Source organism: Protopterus annectens, chromosome 1.part2, assembly GCF_019279795.1.
Source record: "Protopterus annectens isolate FY-2018-M chromosome 1.part2, PAN1.0, whole genome shotgun sequence".
Lineage (NCBI taxonomy): Eukaryota > Metazoa > Chordata > Ceratodontiformes > Protopteridae > Protopterus > Protopterus annectens.
In genome coordinates this window covers 214,537,622-214,556,407 of record NC_056727.1, presented here as the reverse complement: position 1 = coordinate 214,556,407, position 18,786 = coordinate 214,537,622, and the positions used below count along the sequence as shown (strand labels likewise).

At 43.7% G+C, this 18,786-nt stretch overlaps 1 protein-coding gene across 1 annotated transcript in view; it reads left to right on the top strand.

The window, feature by feature from the left end:
• PELI1 (pellino E3 ubiquitin protein ligase 1) overlaps positions 1-18,786 on the top strand; it is a 259,696-nt gene that overhangs the window by 124,792 nt on the left and 116,118 nt on the right. The window contains exons 4-5 of the mRNA XM_044055562.1: positions 7,411-7,611; positions 7,693-7,881. Coding sequence (XP_043911497.1) covers positions 7,411-7,611; positions 7,693-7,881 — 390 coding nt within the window. The remainder of the gene's footprint in view (positions 1-7,410; positions 7,612-7,692; positions 7,882-18,786) is intronic.

Genomic DNA, 18,786 nt, shown 5'->3' with positions numbered 1-18,786 from the left:
GATCTAAAGTGGATGCTTTGGCAGAGGGCATAGAGTGTAAAGAATTGCAGGATATAGTGCATGTTTCTGAACAGGTGGGTAAGCACTCTTTGCAATGTGGTTTTGATGCTTTACAGGCTTCTTCTAGGGTGGCTGCCACTGGTTCAGTTATTCGTAGGCACGCCTGGCTTAAGGATCAGAATTTGTCTGAGCATGTTAAGTCTAGAATTCTGGATGCCCCTTTACAATCTGAAGTTTTGTTTGGTCCTCCTGTGGAGTCAGTCTTAAAGAAAATGGAAGACAAGGCTAAGTCTATGCAGACTGTTAAAGATTTTTTGCAGGTACAACCTCCAAAGTTTAGTAGAAATTGGCCTACTAAGGGGTGAACGTACCCTTCTTCTGATTCTCAGTCTAGGGGTAGATCTAGGCGTGGTAGGGGCAGAGCTCAGAGTACCTTCAGGCCGAGACAATGGAGTTCGTCTGCTCAATCTGCTGGTGAGGGCAGGGGCCAGTCCTTTCGTAAACAGGCCCAATGACCTGCATTTTCAGCTGCCAGATTCTTCTTGCCTGGCAGCTCCTTTGGGAGGAAAGTTGGCTCTTCAAGCAAAATTGGCATTTAGTCACCCAGGACAAATGGGTATTGGACATTATAAACCGAGGTTACAAGTTCTATTTCCATACCATGCCTCCTTTCAAAGGCATGCCAGACGTCCCTCCTCGGCAAAGGATAGAGGCTCACAGACAAATTTCTTTACTTCTTCAAATAGGAGCTATACAGCCAGTTCCTCTGTCAGAAGTGGGCCTAGGATTTTATTCTCGCCTGTTTCTAGTTCCAAAGAAAGGGAACACGTGGAGACCAATTTTGGATTTATCTATCCTCAACACTTACCTGGACATTCCAAAGTTCAAGATGCTGACTTTACAACAACTTTTACCTCTGTTGGGAAAAGATCACTGGATGGTTACTCTGGATCTCAAAGAGGCTTACCTTCATGATCCTATCAGGCCCAGTTGCAGGAGGTACCTGTGTTTTCGGGCTGGAAATTTACATGATCAGTTCTCTGCATTGCCCTTTGGCTTATCTACTGCGCCCAGAGTGTTCACAAAGATTCTGGCTCCAGTGATAGCATTTTTCAGACTAAGAGGAATACAGATTTATCCTTATTTGGACGACTGCCTGATTATTGCACAAGAAAAGGACGAACTTCTTCATCATCTACAGTATGTGATGGCAGTGTTAAGATGCCTAGGGTATTCTGTGAACGAAACAAAGTCCAGTCTAGTACCCTCTCAGGACATGTGCTTTCTGGGTGTGAGACTGAATACAGCTTCCCAGATGGCCTTTTGACCCCGGACAAACAAGCCTTTCTCTTTATTTCCATCAAATGTCTCTACGGTCCAGGCTGACTGCAAGGACAGTCCTTCAAGCCTTGGGGTTCATGGCATCTTGTATTCTAGTGCTTCCCAATGCCAAATTGCATATGAGGAAGCTTCAATGGTATCTCAAAATGTGTGGACACAGCACTGCCAAGATCTAGACACTGTCATTCAGATAATACCTTGCATTCAGAAGGAGTTTTGTGGTGGGCTCAGGAATGTCACCTAAACAAGGGACTCTCTGTGACCCGCCAGAGGCGAGTCAGATTCTAACGACAGATGCCTCGGACAAGGCTTGGGGAGCACACCTCAATGGAAAATGGGTGCAAAACACGTGGCCTGTCAAACTCCAACATTTACATATCAACTTGAAGGAAATGTTAGCAGTCCAGTTTGCATTGATGGCTTTCAAAGATTTACTTCACCCAGGGCAGGTGTTGATTCAAACAGACAACACTACTGTCATGTGGTACATCAACAAGCAGGGGAACCCATTCTTACCCTCTTTGCAGGCAAGCGATGATTCTGTGGGAAACTGCTCTCAATCTACACCTCAATCTTCAGGCAAGGTTTCTACCAGGAGCACAGAACTCCTTAGCAGATGTCTTGAGCAGACAAATAGTGGATCCTCACGAGTGGAAATTGGATCCTCATGTATTCCAACAGTTGACAGTGTTATGGGGAACTCCAGACATAGATCTGTTCGCTTCTCCACTAAATTACCAGTTGCCAAAGTTTTGCACAAAAATGTTTCATCACACAGCTTGGAAGGTGGACGCTCTATCATTCAGTTGGAACAATCTGCATGTATATGCCTTTCCACCTCTGCCTCTTCTTCCCAAGGTACTTTTGAAGGCCAAACAAGACAAGCCAACCATGATTTTGATAGCACCGGATTGGCCTCGACAACACTGGTACCCACTACTGAGGAGTTTAGTACGAGAACCTCCATGGCCTCTGCCTTTGATTCCGCACCTTTTGTCACAAGAGGACAGTCACTTCCTCAATGTCAAGATTCAGTCTCTGCATCTAACAGCCTGGCATATTCTGTTTTAGACTCTGGAGGGTCTCAGCTTCCACAACAAGTTTTGAATGTTATTTTGGAGGCCAGGAGGCCTAGTACCAGGAAAGTTTACGCTGATAAATGGAGGAGATTTTTTATTTGGAGCAAAGGAAAGGACTTTGATGTCTCCAAACCTGATTTAAGTGTTGCTCTTCAATATCTTACTGAATTATTGGACAAGGGTTTGTCTTTCTCCTCAATAAAGGTCCATGCTGCAGCCATTTCTGCTCACTATGATTGTGACCCTCCTTTATTCTCTCATCCTTGGTTTAAGCAATTTCTTAGAGGGAAAAAGAATATAAGACCCCCACGTAGAGCTCCTACTCCTGCTTGGGATCTCAATTTTGTGTTGGAAAAACTTACTCTACAACCTTTTGAGCCTGCAGCTACTGCCAAGTTAAAGTATTTGTCATGGAAAACTGCTTTTTTGTTGGCCATTGCCTCTGCAAGAAGGGTTTCTGAATTACAGGCCCTCATGGCAGTGGAGCCTTTCCTGATTTTTCATAAGGATAGGGTATCTTTGCGTACTAATCCTTCCTTTATGCCTAAAGTGGTTTCTAGTGTGGCCTTAAATCAAACTATTCATTTGCCTACTTTTTATGCAAACCCCCAAAATAAAGGGGAGAAAATTTTGCATACTTTGGATATTCACAGGCAGTTGCGTTATTATTTGAGCAGAACCAAGGAGTTCAGACAGTCTCAGCAGTTGTTTGTTTCTTTTGCTTTGGGTTCACAGGGTAAACCTGTTTCAAAACAAACTATTTCTAAATGGATTGGGTTTTGTATTTCTTTCTGTTATTTCCATCATGGTAAGGAGATTCCTGCTGGAATCAGGCCTCATTCCACTAGGGCTACTGCTACTTCTACGGCCTTTCTAAGGGGGGTAGCTACAAAGACATTTTGGAGGCAGCTACTTGGAGTTCAGTGCATACCTTTTCTAAACATTACCACCTTCCTCTTTATTCTAAGTCTAGGGCTGGATTTGCCACTGCTATTTTACAGGGCATTTTAGCGGCCCCTAATGCTTTATGATTTTACCATCCTCCCTTTCCCGTTGCTTTGGGATTCTACCCATAAGTAAGGACTGCAGCAATGTGAGATGAAGAACATAGTACAGTTTTGTACCTACCATAAATGTAGATGTTCGAAGATCCACATTGCTGCAGTCCAATTTACCCTCCCTCCTTCCCCACTGTAGTTTGACTTGGTGCTATGCTTTAGGTGATGGTGGTTGTTGGGCATGTTTTTGGGAGGTATTCTATTTTTGGCTGTGGCCTTTCTGGTTTGGCCTTCTGACATCTGGGGCAAGAAAAGACTGAGGATATGACGTCGGTCATGCGCCTTTATACCCTGACACTCTGATGTCAGATCTAGGCGCCCATGACCGACGTCAGCCTAATACTTTGGTATTCGGGCCGACCGAGGACAGCGGACTACCCATAAGTAAGGACTGCAGCAATGTGGATCTTCGAACATCTACATTTATGGTAGGTACAAAACTGTACTTTTTGTCTTTTTGGGATTTAGAATTAGTTGGATCCCAGATATCCATTTTTCTACTGAGATAAAGGTATCTTGAGTGAGTGTATGTAGGGTGGTGGGAGATGAGGCAGAGCAGATCAGAGTTTTGAAAAAAACATTTCTCCTGATGCTGGACGAACTAGAAAAATTGGGGCATCTGGGTATGTTATAGAATTTTGTACAATTTTCACCCTTTTGGATCATGCCACATCACCCTCAGAACAGTTTTTACCTTGCTACAACAATTTATCTCCAAATAGAATGCAAGGGGAACATGGATGAGTTAGATGTACTGTGGTGTTACGCAAGTAAACTACTAAATATTCAGTAGATACACAGCCTTACTGGCATATGGGTAGTAGTACCTGGCTACCCTCCCTCTGGGAGTCTGTCAAAGCTCAGAACTCCCTCTGCTTGTCTGTGAATGTGAAGGGCCAGTCATCTACCATCTACCAGAATTGGGAAAGTAGTCTTTCACAGCCACAGACAGAAGCTCTTCAGTTTTTTTCTTGTGCCATTGGAAGATGGGCATCTCTGAAAAAACTACTACTCTCTGGCTTACTTCATTTTGAGAGCTCAGATAAGCACCCCCCCCCTTTATTGGTTCAATTTTTCTTTTTCTGTCATTGCTTAAACTGTGTAGAGTGATTTGTTTCTCTTAAAAAAAATATGTATTTGCAGTATGAGTTTCTCTTTCATAATAAGTTTATGTTGTGTTTATTAACATGATTACTACTTTTCTGTGGGTTTTTAAACCCAAAGTGTTTTGTTGGTCTTTGAATGTTTGACTGTGTTTCTGCGTTGCATTTCTGACTTTGCCTCATGCTACCATAATCGGGAGTGTAAGTCACAGCTATTATTTTTTTAGATTTAAGATTTTATTTTATTTATTTATTTTATTTTTTTACAAGAAAACTTGCTGTTTTTACTGTTTAATTCATATATTCACGTATTTAAGTGAATTGTGTAAGTTAGACAATTTAAATGACTTATTCAGTTTTTGGCGCAATTTTGTTTGCAGGACATTTCTTTGAGGATTTTTACTTGATGTTTATACTTGTCTTATTATTTTTGGGCTGAATTTAATCTATTTCTTAATTATATCAGGTATTTGTGCCTTTTGCTGGGTTACTGAAATTGCTGTAATTTTACTTAGTGCAGCATTTAGGAGAGCATCCCTGTAGAAATAAATTTCTGTTTGCAGTGAAATTTTTCTTAGATAAGGAATTGAAAATAAGTTTAAGGCTGTTTTAGGCTGTTTCTGTGCATGGGTGGCTGAAACTAGCATTTATTAAAACGGAATGTCTTGGTAACATTCTACAAAAGGGCCTTACAAAAACAGATGCCTGGTGCCAGAGCCATGGGCTCAAGCTTAATGCCACGAAATGTATATTTGGAAAAAAACATGTACCCAAGAATTACCACATAGGTGGCAGTACACTAAACATTGAAAGTGTGATGAGAGACTTAAGGACACAGGTGGACAGTGGTCTCACCTTCGATAACCACATTGTCACAGCAGTCAGGAAATCCTTCTATGTGGCACACCTCATCACTAAGGGCTTTTCATCCAGGAAAAAAGGCGGTCATTGTCCCACTGTACTCATCCCTCATTAGACCCATCATAGAGTATAATGCCCCATTTAGTATGTACCTCACAAGACATCTGCAACAGTTGGAAAGGTCGCAGAAATACCTCCCTAAAAGAATCACAGGCCTAAAGCAGATGCCATATGCTGACCGTCTAAAAAAAAATCTCCAGCTATACTCAATGAACAAAACATACTGGAGAGATAGGTTCCTGACCCAGAGACTTCCCATACCCTGGAATAGACTGCCCGTGCATGTCAAGCAGAGCCTCCTTGGCCCTCTTCAAAAGGAACCCTGATGATTGGATGGGAGATAGGAAATTCACCGTGGGGATCATGTCAGTCGCCCTGCTAGACAGGGGTCCAGGGAAGTAAATATTGTGGGAAGAAATATCCAGGGAATTGTTATGGCTAGGCTTGTATAGGCCGTAGGGCCAATAGCCTAGTACCAACCTATGAACCTAAGAAGGAGAGCATCCTTTGGTTCCGCTGTGCTCCGGAATATCCTTCCATGAGGGCCACCCAGGAGTTTAGTAGCTGGGGACAGTGTCCCACAGGTTGAAGACCGAATGAAGTAAACTACTTCATGTAAAGACGTTATGTACTCACCATAACGTTCCATCTGAGTAGTTCTACTTCATTTGTCTTCAACCGCCCGTCCTTCCCACTGGCCTTATCATATGGACAGCCTGTTTGGCTGCAGTTTTTAGGTCATAAGGTATTCTTTCAGGTTGGGTTCTCAGTATAAGTGGCAGCAAACTCGATCTGGGAGTTGGTAGGTAGTGGAGGTGTATTAAGGGTAAGGGGAGGAGCTTGGAGCTCGGAGCAGATGCTAGTGAACTTGCCGGCTCGGATGCGATATGGCTCCAGTACCCACAGGTTGAAGACAAATGAAGTAGATCTACTGAGATGGAACATTATGGTGGGTACATAACTTCTTTATTTATGCAGTTATTGAAAATCACCACCAATGTAAACTGGTATTGCAACATTCAGAAGAGGTAACTTAGTATTCATGTACAGTTGTAGAAAATGTGGCACAGTAGAATGTGCTTCCCTGAGTCTTGCCTTTTCTTTGCTGTTTTTTTTTTTCTCTACCCACCTCACTCACCCTGCACCACCTACTTCAGATGTGTTCTTGAAATAAAATTTAGTATATATGCATGCAGTCACCATATCCATAGTATTTGAAAGGGCCATCTGCATTTTTAACTCTCCCTCTGCCCCCTTGTTTGGATTGGTTCAGCTGCTGTGATGTGGCAGCAAAGTCCACCCATAAGTACTCCAAATTTATAGCTTTTAACTCTGGAAATATTTTTTTCCTGCAAAGGTTTCTCTCTGTTTGGGAACTGGGAAGCCTAGTATTATAAACAGCCCCTCGTCCTTGTTAAAGGAATCCATTTGTTATGCTCAAGGATTATGTATGACCTAGTAGCAGGATTTCAGAATTTCAAGAAAAAGACTGGAATGAACACAGTAAAGGATTGCTCAACATAAAGGGCACTGTCAAAGGTCATCTGATAATGGGTAGTACTCCAGTGTGTCGTTGGGTAGTCGTCATATGATACATTCTTAAGTTTTGTATTCATTTGTAGGAGTTTCAAAACAGTTCAGTCTCGTGACCATCAGTGCATGTGTAGCCTTGCTGTGGGTATAATTATGATGTTACATTATTAAGAATTGTAGAATTATAGTCCCACCTAGGAGATAGACCTACAGATTTGGGATGGTATTGTCTAATATAATGACATTTTCACAGAAATGGCTTGACCTAACTTGAGAGTTTTTTAATTAAGTTTTCACCTTCCAATACATTTGTTAGTGTCATATTTCTGTATTTTAAGTAACGGGAACTTTTTATTTATTTATTTTGCACAATAGATTGGCCGGTCAACAGAAAGCCCTATTGATTTTGTGGTAACGGACACTGTTCCTGGAAGTCAGACTAATTCAGACACACAGTCTGTGCAGAGTAGTACTATATCAAGATTTGCTTGCAGAATAATTTGTGAAAGAAATCCTCCTTATACAGCCAGAATCTATGCAGCAGGATTTGACTCATCAAAGAACATCTTTCTTGGAGTAAGTTAGGTGTGTCTGCATCCAAGTGGCGTGTCTGTCTGTGTGTTAGATTTATTGCTTAAAGGTCTTTTTTGTATGTAGGAGAAAGCTGCAAAGTGGAAGACCTCAGCTGGACAGATGGATGGGTTAACAACCAATGGAGTTCTTGTCATGCATCCACACACTGGATTTGCTGAAGACTCAAAACCTGGAGTATGGAGAGAGATATCAGTTTGTGGGAATGTGTTTACTCTTCGGGAAACGCGATCTGCACAGCAGAGAGGAAAAATGGTTAGTATTATGTGAAAAGTGTTTTGAGTTTGTATATGTGTAGTGGGGACAGTTTCCCAAGACTGCTCGAAATAAATTGATTTAACGATTTAAACTGAAAATGTATGCCTGTTATACAGCCAGTGTCTGAGACTGCATTTTGAAATCTTTGTGGTCAGGTAAAAAAAAATTGAGACAAACATTTGTTGCCCATTTGAGAAAAGTAATACCATCCATCCGCCTTTGTGCAGTGCTCAATAACAGGGTGTTGCTAGAGTATGCCTTTCGTTTTGAAAGCCAAGTAGACTAGGTGTATTGAAATACAGTAGACAAACTTAGTTATAACCCATCTACAATTAGCCAGTAAGTGATAAATGTAACCCCAGCTAAATGTAATTTATTTTCCTTTATAGGAGTTTGAAGGCTATTTTGCCTCACGACCATCGATACTTTGCCATTACGTACTCTCCAGCTATAACCTCTTTCTGGGGGGTTAGACCATTTAGTCTTTGTGTCAGTATGAGAGTACCCATTCATTCATCCCTGTTCTATCTAGCTTGTCGTAGAGATGAGGGAGGCACTAAACACTGAATCGGACTCCATTGCATTATATTTAACTGCTGTTAAAGATTTAGGTCCTTGGTTCTGGTGTATGCCAAGCTTTTAGACTTGCAGGGCTGTAGACAATCAAGGACAACAGTGTCCTTAATGGTATGGTAAGCAAGGCACAGTTTGCCTGTCAAGAGTCTTTAAGATACTCTGGCTAGAAGTTCTATTCCTTTATTATCTTGATAGCTCAAGGTCTTTAAGCCTGAAGTCTCCTTAGTTAGGAGCTTTGGAGGCTTTTCTAGGTGTTTGATGCATTGAGTAAGGTATATGTCAGAGGTTGGATTGTATACTGTAATTGGTCTAATCAGTGCTTGACTGTAAGAGAAAGATGACATCTGGTTGAGCTGAGTTGAAGGATTTTCTACCCAAAGTGGTTTGAAGTAAACATAAATCAGTCAATTCACTTACAGTTTTTTTTTATTTTCCTGAATCGTCCCAGTAAGAGAGAATCTATCTTGCATTCTTTAGACATCTCTGGGCAGCTGAGGTTCTATCTTCATAGAACCAAATCATTCAGGAAAAGCTCCCAACTCTATTTCCTTTGCAGTTACACTGGGATGCTGTGTGTCTAAAGTCAGTCTTTTGAGGTTGCTTTCAAATTGCATTTTCTAATATGTATTTAAGTCATAAATGTCCCTTACTTGGCAAGCCTAAAACTCATTCCACCAAATCTGTGGCTAGTTCCACACACTTTTTCCAGTGTTCCTCAGTTGAAATTTGTGTGACAACTTGGACCACATTGCATAGTTTTAAATACTACAGTTTGGATGGTATTTCCAGGGCTTGGGCTTCCTTAGGACTCGCTAACCTCAAAAGTCTCTCTTAATGATGCCACGAGTTTTTGTTTGTGTTTCTGACCCATAAGTCTGATTGGACTGACTCAATGAATAGGGTATGGTAGTTATGTACTTACCGTAACACTGGATCCTTTCACTCGCATCTGTCCGACAACAACAACCCTGTCTTCACCCCCTTCGTAATTGTCACTTCTAAAACCTGAAAGGTATTTTCATTTTTTCTCATTACCTACTGTGAATTCTTTTACCTTTACCTTGGACAGAGTTTAGAGCCAAACTTACACACTAGAGCATGATGGGCAAGATAAAATCTTAAATGGGCTTGAGGCTGGAGCACTAATTTTGCCTGGTCATGTCTGAAGGATGTCTCAAGGGACCCCCCCCCCCCCCCCAAGTAGTTTCAGACAGATGTGAAAGGAAGGATCCAGTGTTCGATAAGTACATAACTGTTTTCATCTCCTCATTGCAGGATGAACTGGTATCTAATCACTTTAAAACTGGCTTCATTATATCGCCTTTTATCAGGCGTTGTTACCTCACAGCAAGAGGTTGTCCGGTTCGATTCTCGGCTGGAGCTCCTGTGCAGAGTCTGCATGTCCTCCCTGCTGTTGAGTGAGTTTTAAAGACATGCTGGTAGGTGCATATGTGTGTGTGTGTGTGTGCGTGTTCCTTCTGTGAAGATTGGGCACCGGGCTGGCAATTTGACACCGTAAAAACATCACTGCCACTCAGTCTGCGGACCGGTGATCCGCTGTGGCAACCCCTAACCAGGAAAAGCCGAAAGACCTTGCTGTTATGGGAAAAACCTGCTGGGAAGGTCAGGGAGGATTCCACTACAGCAGCAGCTATCACAGCAACTTTGTTCAAAAATACTTTTACACAAACTAGGAAGCCACTTGACCTTCTATTTATGCATATTGCAAGCCTTAGAATTTGGATATCCAGTCTTGAAACAAAGCTTTGGAACAGCAGTGCTTAAAGTAATACTGTAGCCTCCTGCCAAGGTCCAGGGTCCCATGAACCTATGAATAAGGTCCAGGGTCTCTTGTTTGTGTAATTTGACTGCAGCAGTGATTCCTTGCTATGATGAACATAGTACTCTTATGTGAACAGATGCTTGAGTAGCTGGATAAACCCTGCAGTAAGGGATCCCACCCACCTTTCCCTTTCTTATCAATTGCCTTCCTTTGAGCTGTTTCTACAGGGAAGGTGGCAGAAGTAGATCTGTTGTAATAACAATCTCCTAGCTCACCAAAGAAAGGATAGAATGGTGATCCCTCTTGTCAGTAGCGCATGTTTAACATAGCTTGGGCAAGGGTCACTCAGCAGGCATCCTGATCCAAGTTGCAGTATAGCAATGCTGTCATGAATATCAGAGCTCCCTCCTGGGGGGGGGGGAGGCCTATTTGCCTCCCTTTCTTATTAGTGACTTGTGTGCTACAGAAAATTAACTGAAGATTGTGTGGATTACTCTCTACTTTACAGCAGAGTTCCAGCTGATGCCATTAGTGTGAGTTATTCGGTGCCATGGGGTGAGTAATACTGACAATGTCGTGTTCACTTGTGATGACTTGTAAAGATTCTTTTCCTCCAATGGCCTTTGCATGAGTGCAGCTATGCAAGAATTGCAAACATCTGACTGCATCTGGTCCCTAGAAATAATCCATCTTGGAGACCCATTCTTAATGTCCCAAACCTGACCAAGCTCTTACTGGTCCCTGATGTCAGAATGTTGATCCTGTAGGGACCATAGTCTCCTTCTGGTGACCCAAGCTTAGATGGTAACTCCTTGAACTCAAAAGTGCTCACTATCGCATCCCCATACCCAAAGACCACAAATATCTAAAATTCATGTGATAGGGACCAGTAATATCAGTTTAACTCCTTGCCCTGTGGGTTAGATGCTACCTGTAGAATATTCACAAAATGTCTGGCTATAGTAATTGCTCTTTATAGAGCCAAGGTCAGCTATAGGTACCCCTTCCCAGATGATTTTCTGATCACATTGATACTACTTTTGCAGATGGTAAGAGAGAGGCTTGGCCTGTTGCCTTTGTTACATCAGCATGTGGGCTGACTCAACGTGGGGGGGGGGGCCCTGGTATGCCCAAAACTGGCCACCCAGAGATTAACATTATGGAAGATTTGGCTTTACCTTTTGGTACCTTCATTCAGAAGACCTGGAAAAAAATTATGAAAGGGAGGCTAGGAAGCAAAGTACGACAAAATGTTCCTAGCTAAATGGAAGATATTTTCCCCTGTGGTGCCAAAGGAGGAATTGGGGCCTGAATGGAGCACAGGTGTGTTTGGTTTTGCAGTACCTGTCTGAGCAGTTTGGCTTAGGTTTAGCACATACATCAGTTAAAGCACTTGTCAGGCTATTTCTCTTTTGTCAGTGGATCCGCCTGTAGCCACAAGGGCCTCAGTCATAAAGTTCCTGAAGGGCATTCTCCACCTTAAACCACCTAGTAATATCACTGCACTAGCTTGGAACCTAAATTTCATTAAAAAAAATACCAAATTTTGAACCAACAGCTAATGCGCACATTTTTTGTATTCCTCACGTAGAAAACTGTGCTGCTTGTAGCTGTTAGGTTTGCCGGCAAGATTTTTGAGCTGCAGCCTTTTTGTGGAGGGCCCTTTTTACCATAGCCCCCCTTTCCGCTTTCACATGTGGTGGCGGTTTTGCATCATATGTCACCACCCGTGTCAGTTCTGTACCATTCTTTCCTTCAACAGTCATGCCCAACTGCTGCAGAGATATTCTCTCTCAGTTTGTCCACCTCTTTGCTGAACGCCCTCCTTTCCTCTTACATTTTCCTCTATCTCTCTCTCTCTGATCATCTTTACTAACTCACCTTCTGCTTTCATGCACATGTTACTGAACCACTGCTGTCCTGTACTCCTTTACCTTCTTTCGAGTTGAGGCTGCTTTGGCTTCATCACTGATTTTTTGTGTGTGCATGTTCCACAGTGTGCACCTACTGTCCAGCTCTGACACTTCATCCTCTTCTGAAGCCTTTTGAGCTATTCCAGATGTTCATAGTGTTTCACTGTTGCAGTCATTACACTTGGGTTATCCTGCTGGCAGGCTACCCACAGTCGGCCTGAATTCCAAAGTCCTGGTCTGGTGTCTGTTGCTGTCGCCTCTTCCCCGACGTCAGTGCGCCAGGGTTATATAAGATGCAGCCGACGCCATTTTCTTCTGGCTTTCTTGCCACGCGGTGCCCAAAGCAAAAGCAGTTCGCAAGTGTCGGTCGGCCGACTCCTGAGATTTTCGAATTTGAATTTCAGATCCGAAGTCTTCAATAAAGCTAAGTACCCCGTTGGGGAAACTTTTTCTTGCTCCAGTCCGATGTCAGTAAAAGTTAACAATTGTATTTCTTGTGGAAAGCAAATACCTCATAAGGATTTTCATTCTTATTGTATTCCTTGCCTAGGCCCTGACCACGACGTTGCTAGATGTCGGTTTTGTGCTAGATTCAACCAACGCACTATTAAGCGTCTGTTCGATTTTGCTTTTCATTACTTTGGCCGAAGGTTTAACTATATAATGCCGTCTGAACAACCGACCACCGGAGTCCATAAAAAGCGCAGGGACAAAGAAAAAGACAGGCATCCGAGGTCCAAAACCGACAACGAAGCCTCTTCTAGGCAAGTCGCCGGTTTTCAGTGAGGCGTTTTCGCAGCCCCTGACACCCGCTACCTCAGAGCCACAGGCCGGCTCCAACTCCCACATGGAGACAGCTAGGCCTCTGGAAACTCAAGGTATTGGACCTACGGAAACGATTCCCTCAGATGGGTCTGGAGTCGCTGAGCAGACATCGGCTTCTGGGGGTGTTTTCAGACCTACACAGCTTACTATCAAGACCCCTTCAGCAGCCAAGGCAAAGTCTAAAACACCTTTTTAAGACAAAGAAACAAGCACAGCATCCTCCTGGACAGTCATCCATGCCAAAGAAACAGATGCTCAAAATGGCCGAGGACCTAATTACTTTGATCAGGGGCTCCCATCCACCTCCTGATAAAAGGTCTAGGCAAGACGCTGACTATGACTCCTCTGACCAGGTTTCTATTTCTTCTGATTCCTCTTCAGAACAGGGATATTCTCTTCCTTCCCTATGAGGACTCTGATGCTGAAGAATCTATCCCTTCAGCTTCTCCTCCTGAGGACTACTCTTTTGGGGAAACCCTGCACACCATGCGGGAACATTTCCATTGGGAGAGCCAGGATTATTCAGAATCCAAGAAAAGGCTCAGAGACTTTCTTTTATTGCCTCAGCACAGGCCTTTTGCTATCCCCCTGTACTAGATATTGTTGATTATGTTTTTTCTGAATCCAGTTTGACTCCTGATTCTTTACCCCCTGCACCAGTTCTGATTCTTTACCCCCTGCACCAGTTAAGCCAGATAGGTACTACAGGGTTCCAGATTCGCATAAATGTCTTTATAAAAACCCTGATGCTGATCCAGAAACTATTTCTCAGGGTCCCAAAGGGGTCAAGGCTTCCACTGCAAAAAACCCTGTTCCCCTCTGATAGGGATTCTAGTGCACTGGACAGATGGGGGGAAAAAAGTTTACACCTCTGCTACTTCAGCTGTAAGGGCTTTAAACTGCCAGTTTCATATGCTTAAATATCAACAATACTTAATGTCTTTGCTAAAACAGGAAATGCTTACAAGCTCTGAATGTCCTGAAAACAAGGAAATGCAGGACTTATTGCATGCAGCTGAACAAGTGGGAAAGCATACTTTGCAATGTGGTTTTGATTCATTAGAGGCATCTTGCAGATCCACAGTTACAGGTTCTGTCATTCGAAGGCATGCTTGGTTAAAAGAACAGAGTTTACCTGATCATGTTAAAGCAAAATTATTGGATGCTCCATTACAGCATGATACTTTGATGTTAAGGCAGAAGGGGTGTTAAAGAAAATGGAGGATAAAGCAAAATCAATGCAGACAGTAAAGGATTTCTTACAGGTTCAGCCACCTAGATTTAGCAGGAACTGGCCTTCAAAAAATTGGTCCTTTCCAGTGTCAGACAGGCCACAAAGAGGCAGATACAGACACCCAAGAGGCAGATCTCAGCCCCAAGGCTCATACAGACCTAAACAATGGGGTGCTTCAGCCCCCAAAGGCGGAGAGGACAAATCACAGCCTTATAGGAAACCATTCCAATGACTTTCCTCTACAAATGCCAAGCACTTACCTTTTGGCAGCACCCTTAGGAGGAAAACTAGCACTTTTCTCACAAAATTGGCACATGATCACCCAGGACAAATGGGTTCTGAATATTGTTTCTCAGGGTTACATGTTCCACTTTCACATCCTACCAAGGTCAAAAGGTATGCCAGACCTGCCACAAAATCAATGGGCAGAGGCACAAAAACAAATTTCTGCTCTCATGGACATGAGGGCTATTCAAAAAGTACAACAGCAAGAACAGGGACAAGGATTTTACTCAAGACTTTTCTTGGTACCCAGAAAGGACAAAGCCTGGAGACCAATACTGAACCTGTCTATTATAAATACTTTCCTGGACGTTCCAAAATTCAAAATGTTGACACTGCAGCAACTTCTACCCATGCTGGGCAAGAAGGCTTGGCTAGTTACTTTGGACCTCAAAGAGGCATACCTGCATGTCCCAATCAGACAATCTTGCAGAAGATACCTCAGATTCGTAGCTGGCTCAATGCATTACCAATTCTCTGCACTGCCCTTTGGCTTATCTACTGCGCCCAGGGTCTTCACAAAATGCCTGGCACCAGTAATTGCATTTTGCAGACAAAAAGGAATTCAAATATAACCCTACTTGGACGACTACATCTACATTTATGTTAGGCACACAACTGTACTTTTTTTGTACCATATAGAAGTACTTGTCACACCACTGTTTGCATACCTTATTTTGCTGCTTCTGTCAGAGCTTTCACACCAGTGTGGAAGTGCCATTTAGACACCTCAGTATAATAATCTTGTAGAGCACGTTGCTGAAACTTTGTGCCAGGTGGTCGCATCACTTCCAGTTGTAGCCTTGAGCTCTTCACTCTGATATCCCTTCACCTCAGCCACCCCTTCCAGGTACTTTAAAGATGGTGAAAAAAGAAAATTGTGTTGGTTTACTAACTGCTGGTGTTTTCTTTATACAAGTTTGCTGTTGTGGATGATGTCCTTCAAGGATGCATCTGCAGTCTTTACAAATGGGTTGTCCTGTCGTCAGGCAGCCCTTCGGTCGGCCGGATTCCAAAGTTTGGGTCTGGCTTCGGCTGGTGTCGCTCTTCACCCGACGTCATTGCGGCAGTCATTCGGGTATAAAGGCATCAGCCGACGCCATTTTCCTCAGTCTTTCTTGCCGCGTGGCGCCCGAAGCAGAAGCTGTTCGCAAGTGCCGGTCGGTCAGATCCAGAGATTACTTCTACCGAATACTACTTCGAAGACTTCTATAAAGCTAAATACCCCGTTGGGGACTCTTTCTTGCCTCAGCCGATGTCAGAGAAAGTTAATAACTGTTTATCTTGTGGGAAACAAATACCTCATAAAGATTTCCACTCCTATTGCATTCATTGTTTAGGCCCAGACCACGACGTAGCAGCTTGTCTAGCCTGTGCTTCTTTTAACCGGCGGACGCTTAAACGTCGCTCGGACTTTGCTGAGCAGGTTTTCGGCTCCAATTTTGCCTACATTATGCCGTCGGATCCTCCGACTACGCAAATAACCAAAAAACGCAAAGAAAAGGACCGACACTCGCGGTCCGCGGTTTCGGCCGAAACCGCGGTTAAGCAAACCACGAGTGTCTCGGTTTCGGCCGAAACCGAGCAAGCGGTTCTTCCTTCAGCCGATAACTTGCCTTCTACCGAGGCATCTTCTAACCTGGTAGAAACGGCTTCTGAAATCCAACCTTCTGTTGCGATTTCACAGGATTTATCAGACACCATTCCCCTAGATATTTCTACCCCTGCACGTGGAGCTGCTAGGCCTCCCCCAGCTATGTCTATTAAGGCCTTTGCCAGGGCTAAAGCAGCCAAAGCATCAAAACCTGTGCCTGCCAAGCCCCCCTCTCACAGGCCCAGCACCAGCTCCCATATGCTTTCTTTGGCAGAGGATCTCATCTCTTTAATTCGTGGAGCCCAGCCTCATCCAGACAGGGCCTCTCTCCCTCCGCCAGAAAAGAGGCCTAGAGCAGAGCCCCCTGAGCCAGTAGCCACAGATGATTCCTCTGATGACTCAGAACATTCAGACCCTCCTGAGGCTTCTTATTCTCCTTACGAAGACTCTGATGCGGAGGAGTCCATCCCTTCAGCCTCTCCTCCTGAGGAATTTTCCTTTGGGGAAACCTTGCATGCTATGAGGGAACAATTTCAGTGGCAGGGCCAAGATTTCTCAGACTCTAGAAAAAGGCTTAGGACCTTTCTACATTTGCCACAGCATAGGCCTTTAGCTATACCTCCAGTTCTACCTGTTGTTGATGCATTTAATGATGCTTGCACTGCTCCTGATACTTTACCTCCGGCTCCTGCTAAGCCCGAAAGGTACTAAAGGGTCCCGGACACTCATCACCACTTATATAAGGCTCCTTTTGCAGATCCAGAGACTATTTCCCAGGGCCCTAAAGCCGTAGCAGCTACTTCTTCTAAAAACCCCCTCCCCTCTGAAAGGGAATCCAGGTCCTTAGAGAGATGGGGTAAAAAAGTTTACACCTCTGCTACTTTGTCAGCTAGAGCTTTGAACTGCCAATTTCATATGATTCAATATCAAGAGTTTATGCTTGACCAGTTGACTAAAAAGCTGTCCTCTGAAGAATCTTTAGATAAAAAGTGTGTTCAAGAAATGTTACATAACATACAGCAGGTTAGTAACCATTCTTTAAAATGTGGCTATGATGCACTGGAGGCTTCCTTTAGATCAGCCATGACTGGCACAGTTATCAGAAGGCATGCATGGTTGAAAGAACAGGCATTACCAGACCATGTCAAATCTAAGCTTTTGGATGCACCTATGGACAAGGTCAGTTTATTTGGTGCCCCCGCACAGCAGGTACTAAAAAAGATGGAAGAGAAAGCAAAATCTGTGCAAACAGTGAAAGATTTCTTACAAGTTCAACCTCCAAGGTTTAGCAGGAACTGGCCCTCCAAGAATTGGTCCTTTCCAGACTCCTCTAAGGCACAAAGAGGCAGGAATAGGCGCTCTAGAGGCAGAAACCAATCCAGGGGTGCCTACAGGGGTCGCCAGTGGCAGGGTAACAACCAACGAGGCACGGATACGGCCACCACCACTACAACAACTCAATCACAGTGACTTGGCGGTGGCACCGCCTACCAGGGAACAACTAGAAGCACCCTTAGGCGGAAAGCTAACATTATTCTCAAGAAACTGGCACTGCATTACAAGAGAAAAATGGATTTTGCAGACTATAGACAAAGGTTACAGGTTCCATTTCCATACACTACCAGGAAAGAGAGGAATGCCAAACCTACCACCTTCTCAAAGGGCAGAAGCTCTAAAACAAATATCTCAATTATTAAGAATGAGAGCTGTGGAAAAGGTACCATTTATGGAGCAAGGGAAGGGATTTTACTCCAGGCTCTTCCTGGTACCAAGAAAAGAAAACAAATGGAGGCCTATTCTAGACCTGTCCGCTTTAAACACATTACTCATTGTTCCAAAATTCAAAATGCTGACCCTACAGCAGCTTCTTCCCATGCTGGGCAAGGAGTCTTGGCTGGTAACTCTAGATCTCAAGGAGGCATACCTGCACGTCCCCATAAGACCAATTTGCAGAAGATACCTCAGATTTCTTGCAGGATCAGAGCACTATCAATTCTCAGCATTGCCCTTTGGCTTATCTACTGCACCCAGAGTGTCCACGAAATGCCTGGCATCAGTAATCGCTCATTGCAGACTTCAGGGAATTCAAATCTATCCCTACCTGGGCGACTGCCTGATACAAGCGGACGACAAAAACAAACTAACAGAAGACTTACAAAAAGTCATCTACCTGCTGCAAGCCCTGGGATATACAGTCAATACAAAAAAGTCAAGGCTGATTCCATCCCAAAGAATAACCTTTCTGGGTGCAGAACTGGACACATCAAAACAAATGGCATTTCTATCTGCAGAAAAGAAAGAGCAACTTCCCCCTACTTCTTGGCATTAACAAAGCAGAGCCATCTAACTGCAAGAAAAGTGCTACAAGCTCTAGGCTTCATGGCATCCTGCATAGTACTGGTCCCTCATGCAAGGCTGCATATGAGAAAGCTACAGTGGTACCTAAAAAATTTGTGGTCTCAGCACAAGCACAGCCTAGAAACCAAAATTCCAATGATCCCATGCCTGAAGCAAGAGTTCTTATGGTGGGCTCAGGCCTGTCAAACAAACACAGGACTACCTTTCTACAAATGTCAACCAAGACAAACCATCACGACAGATGCCTCAGACCTCGGTTGGGGGGCACACATGATGGGCAAGTGCATTCAAGGCCTATGGACTCAAGACCAGCTGCATCTGCACATAAATCTAAAAG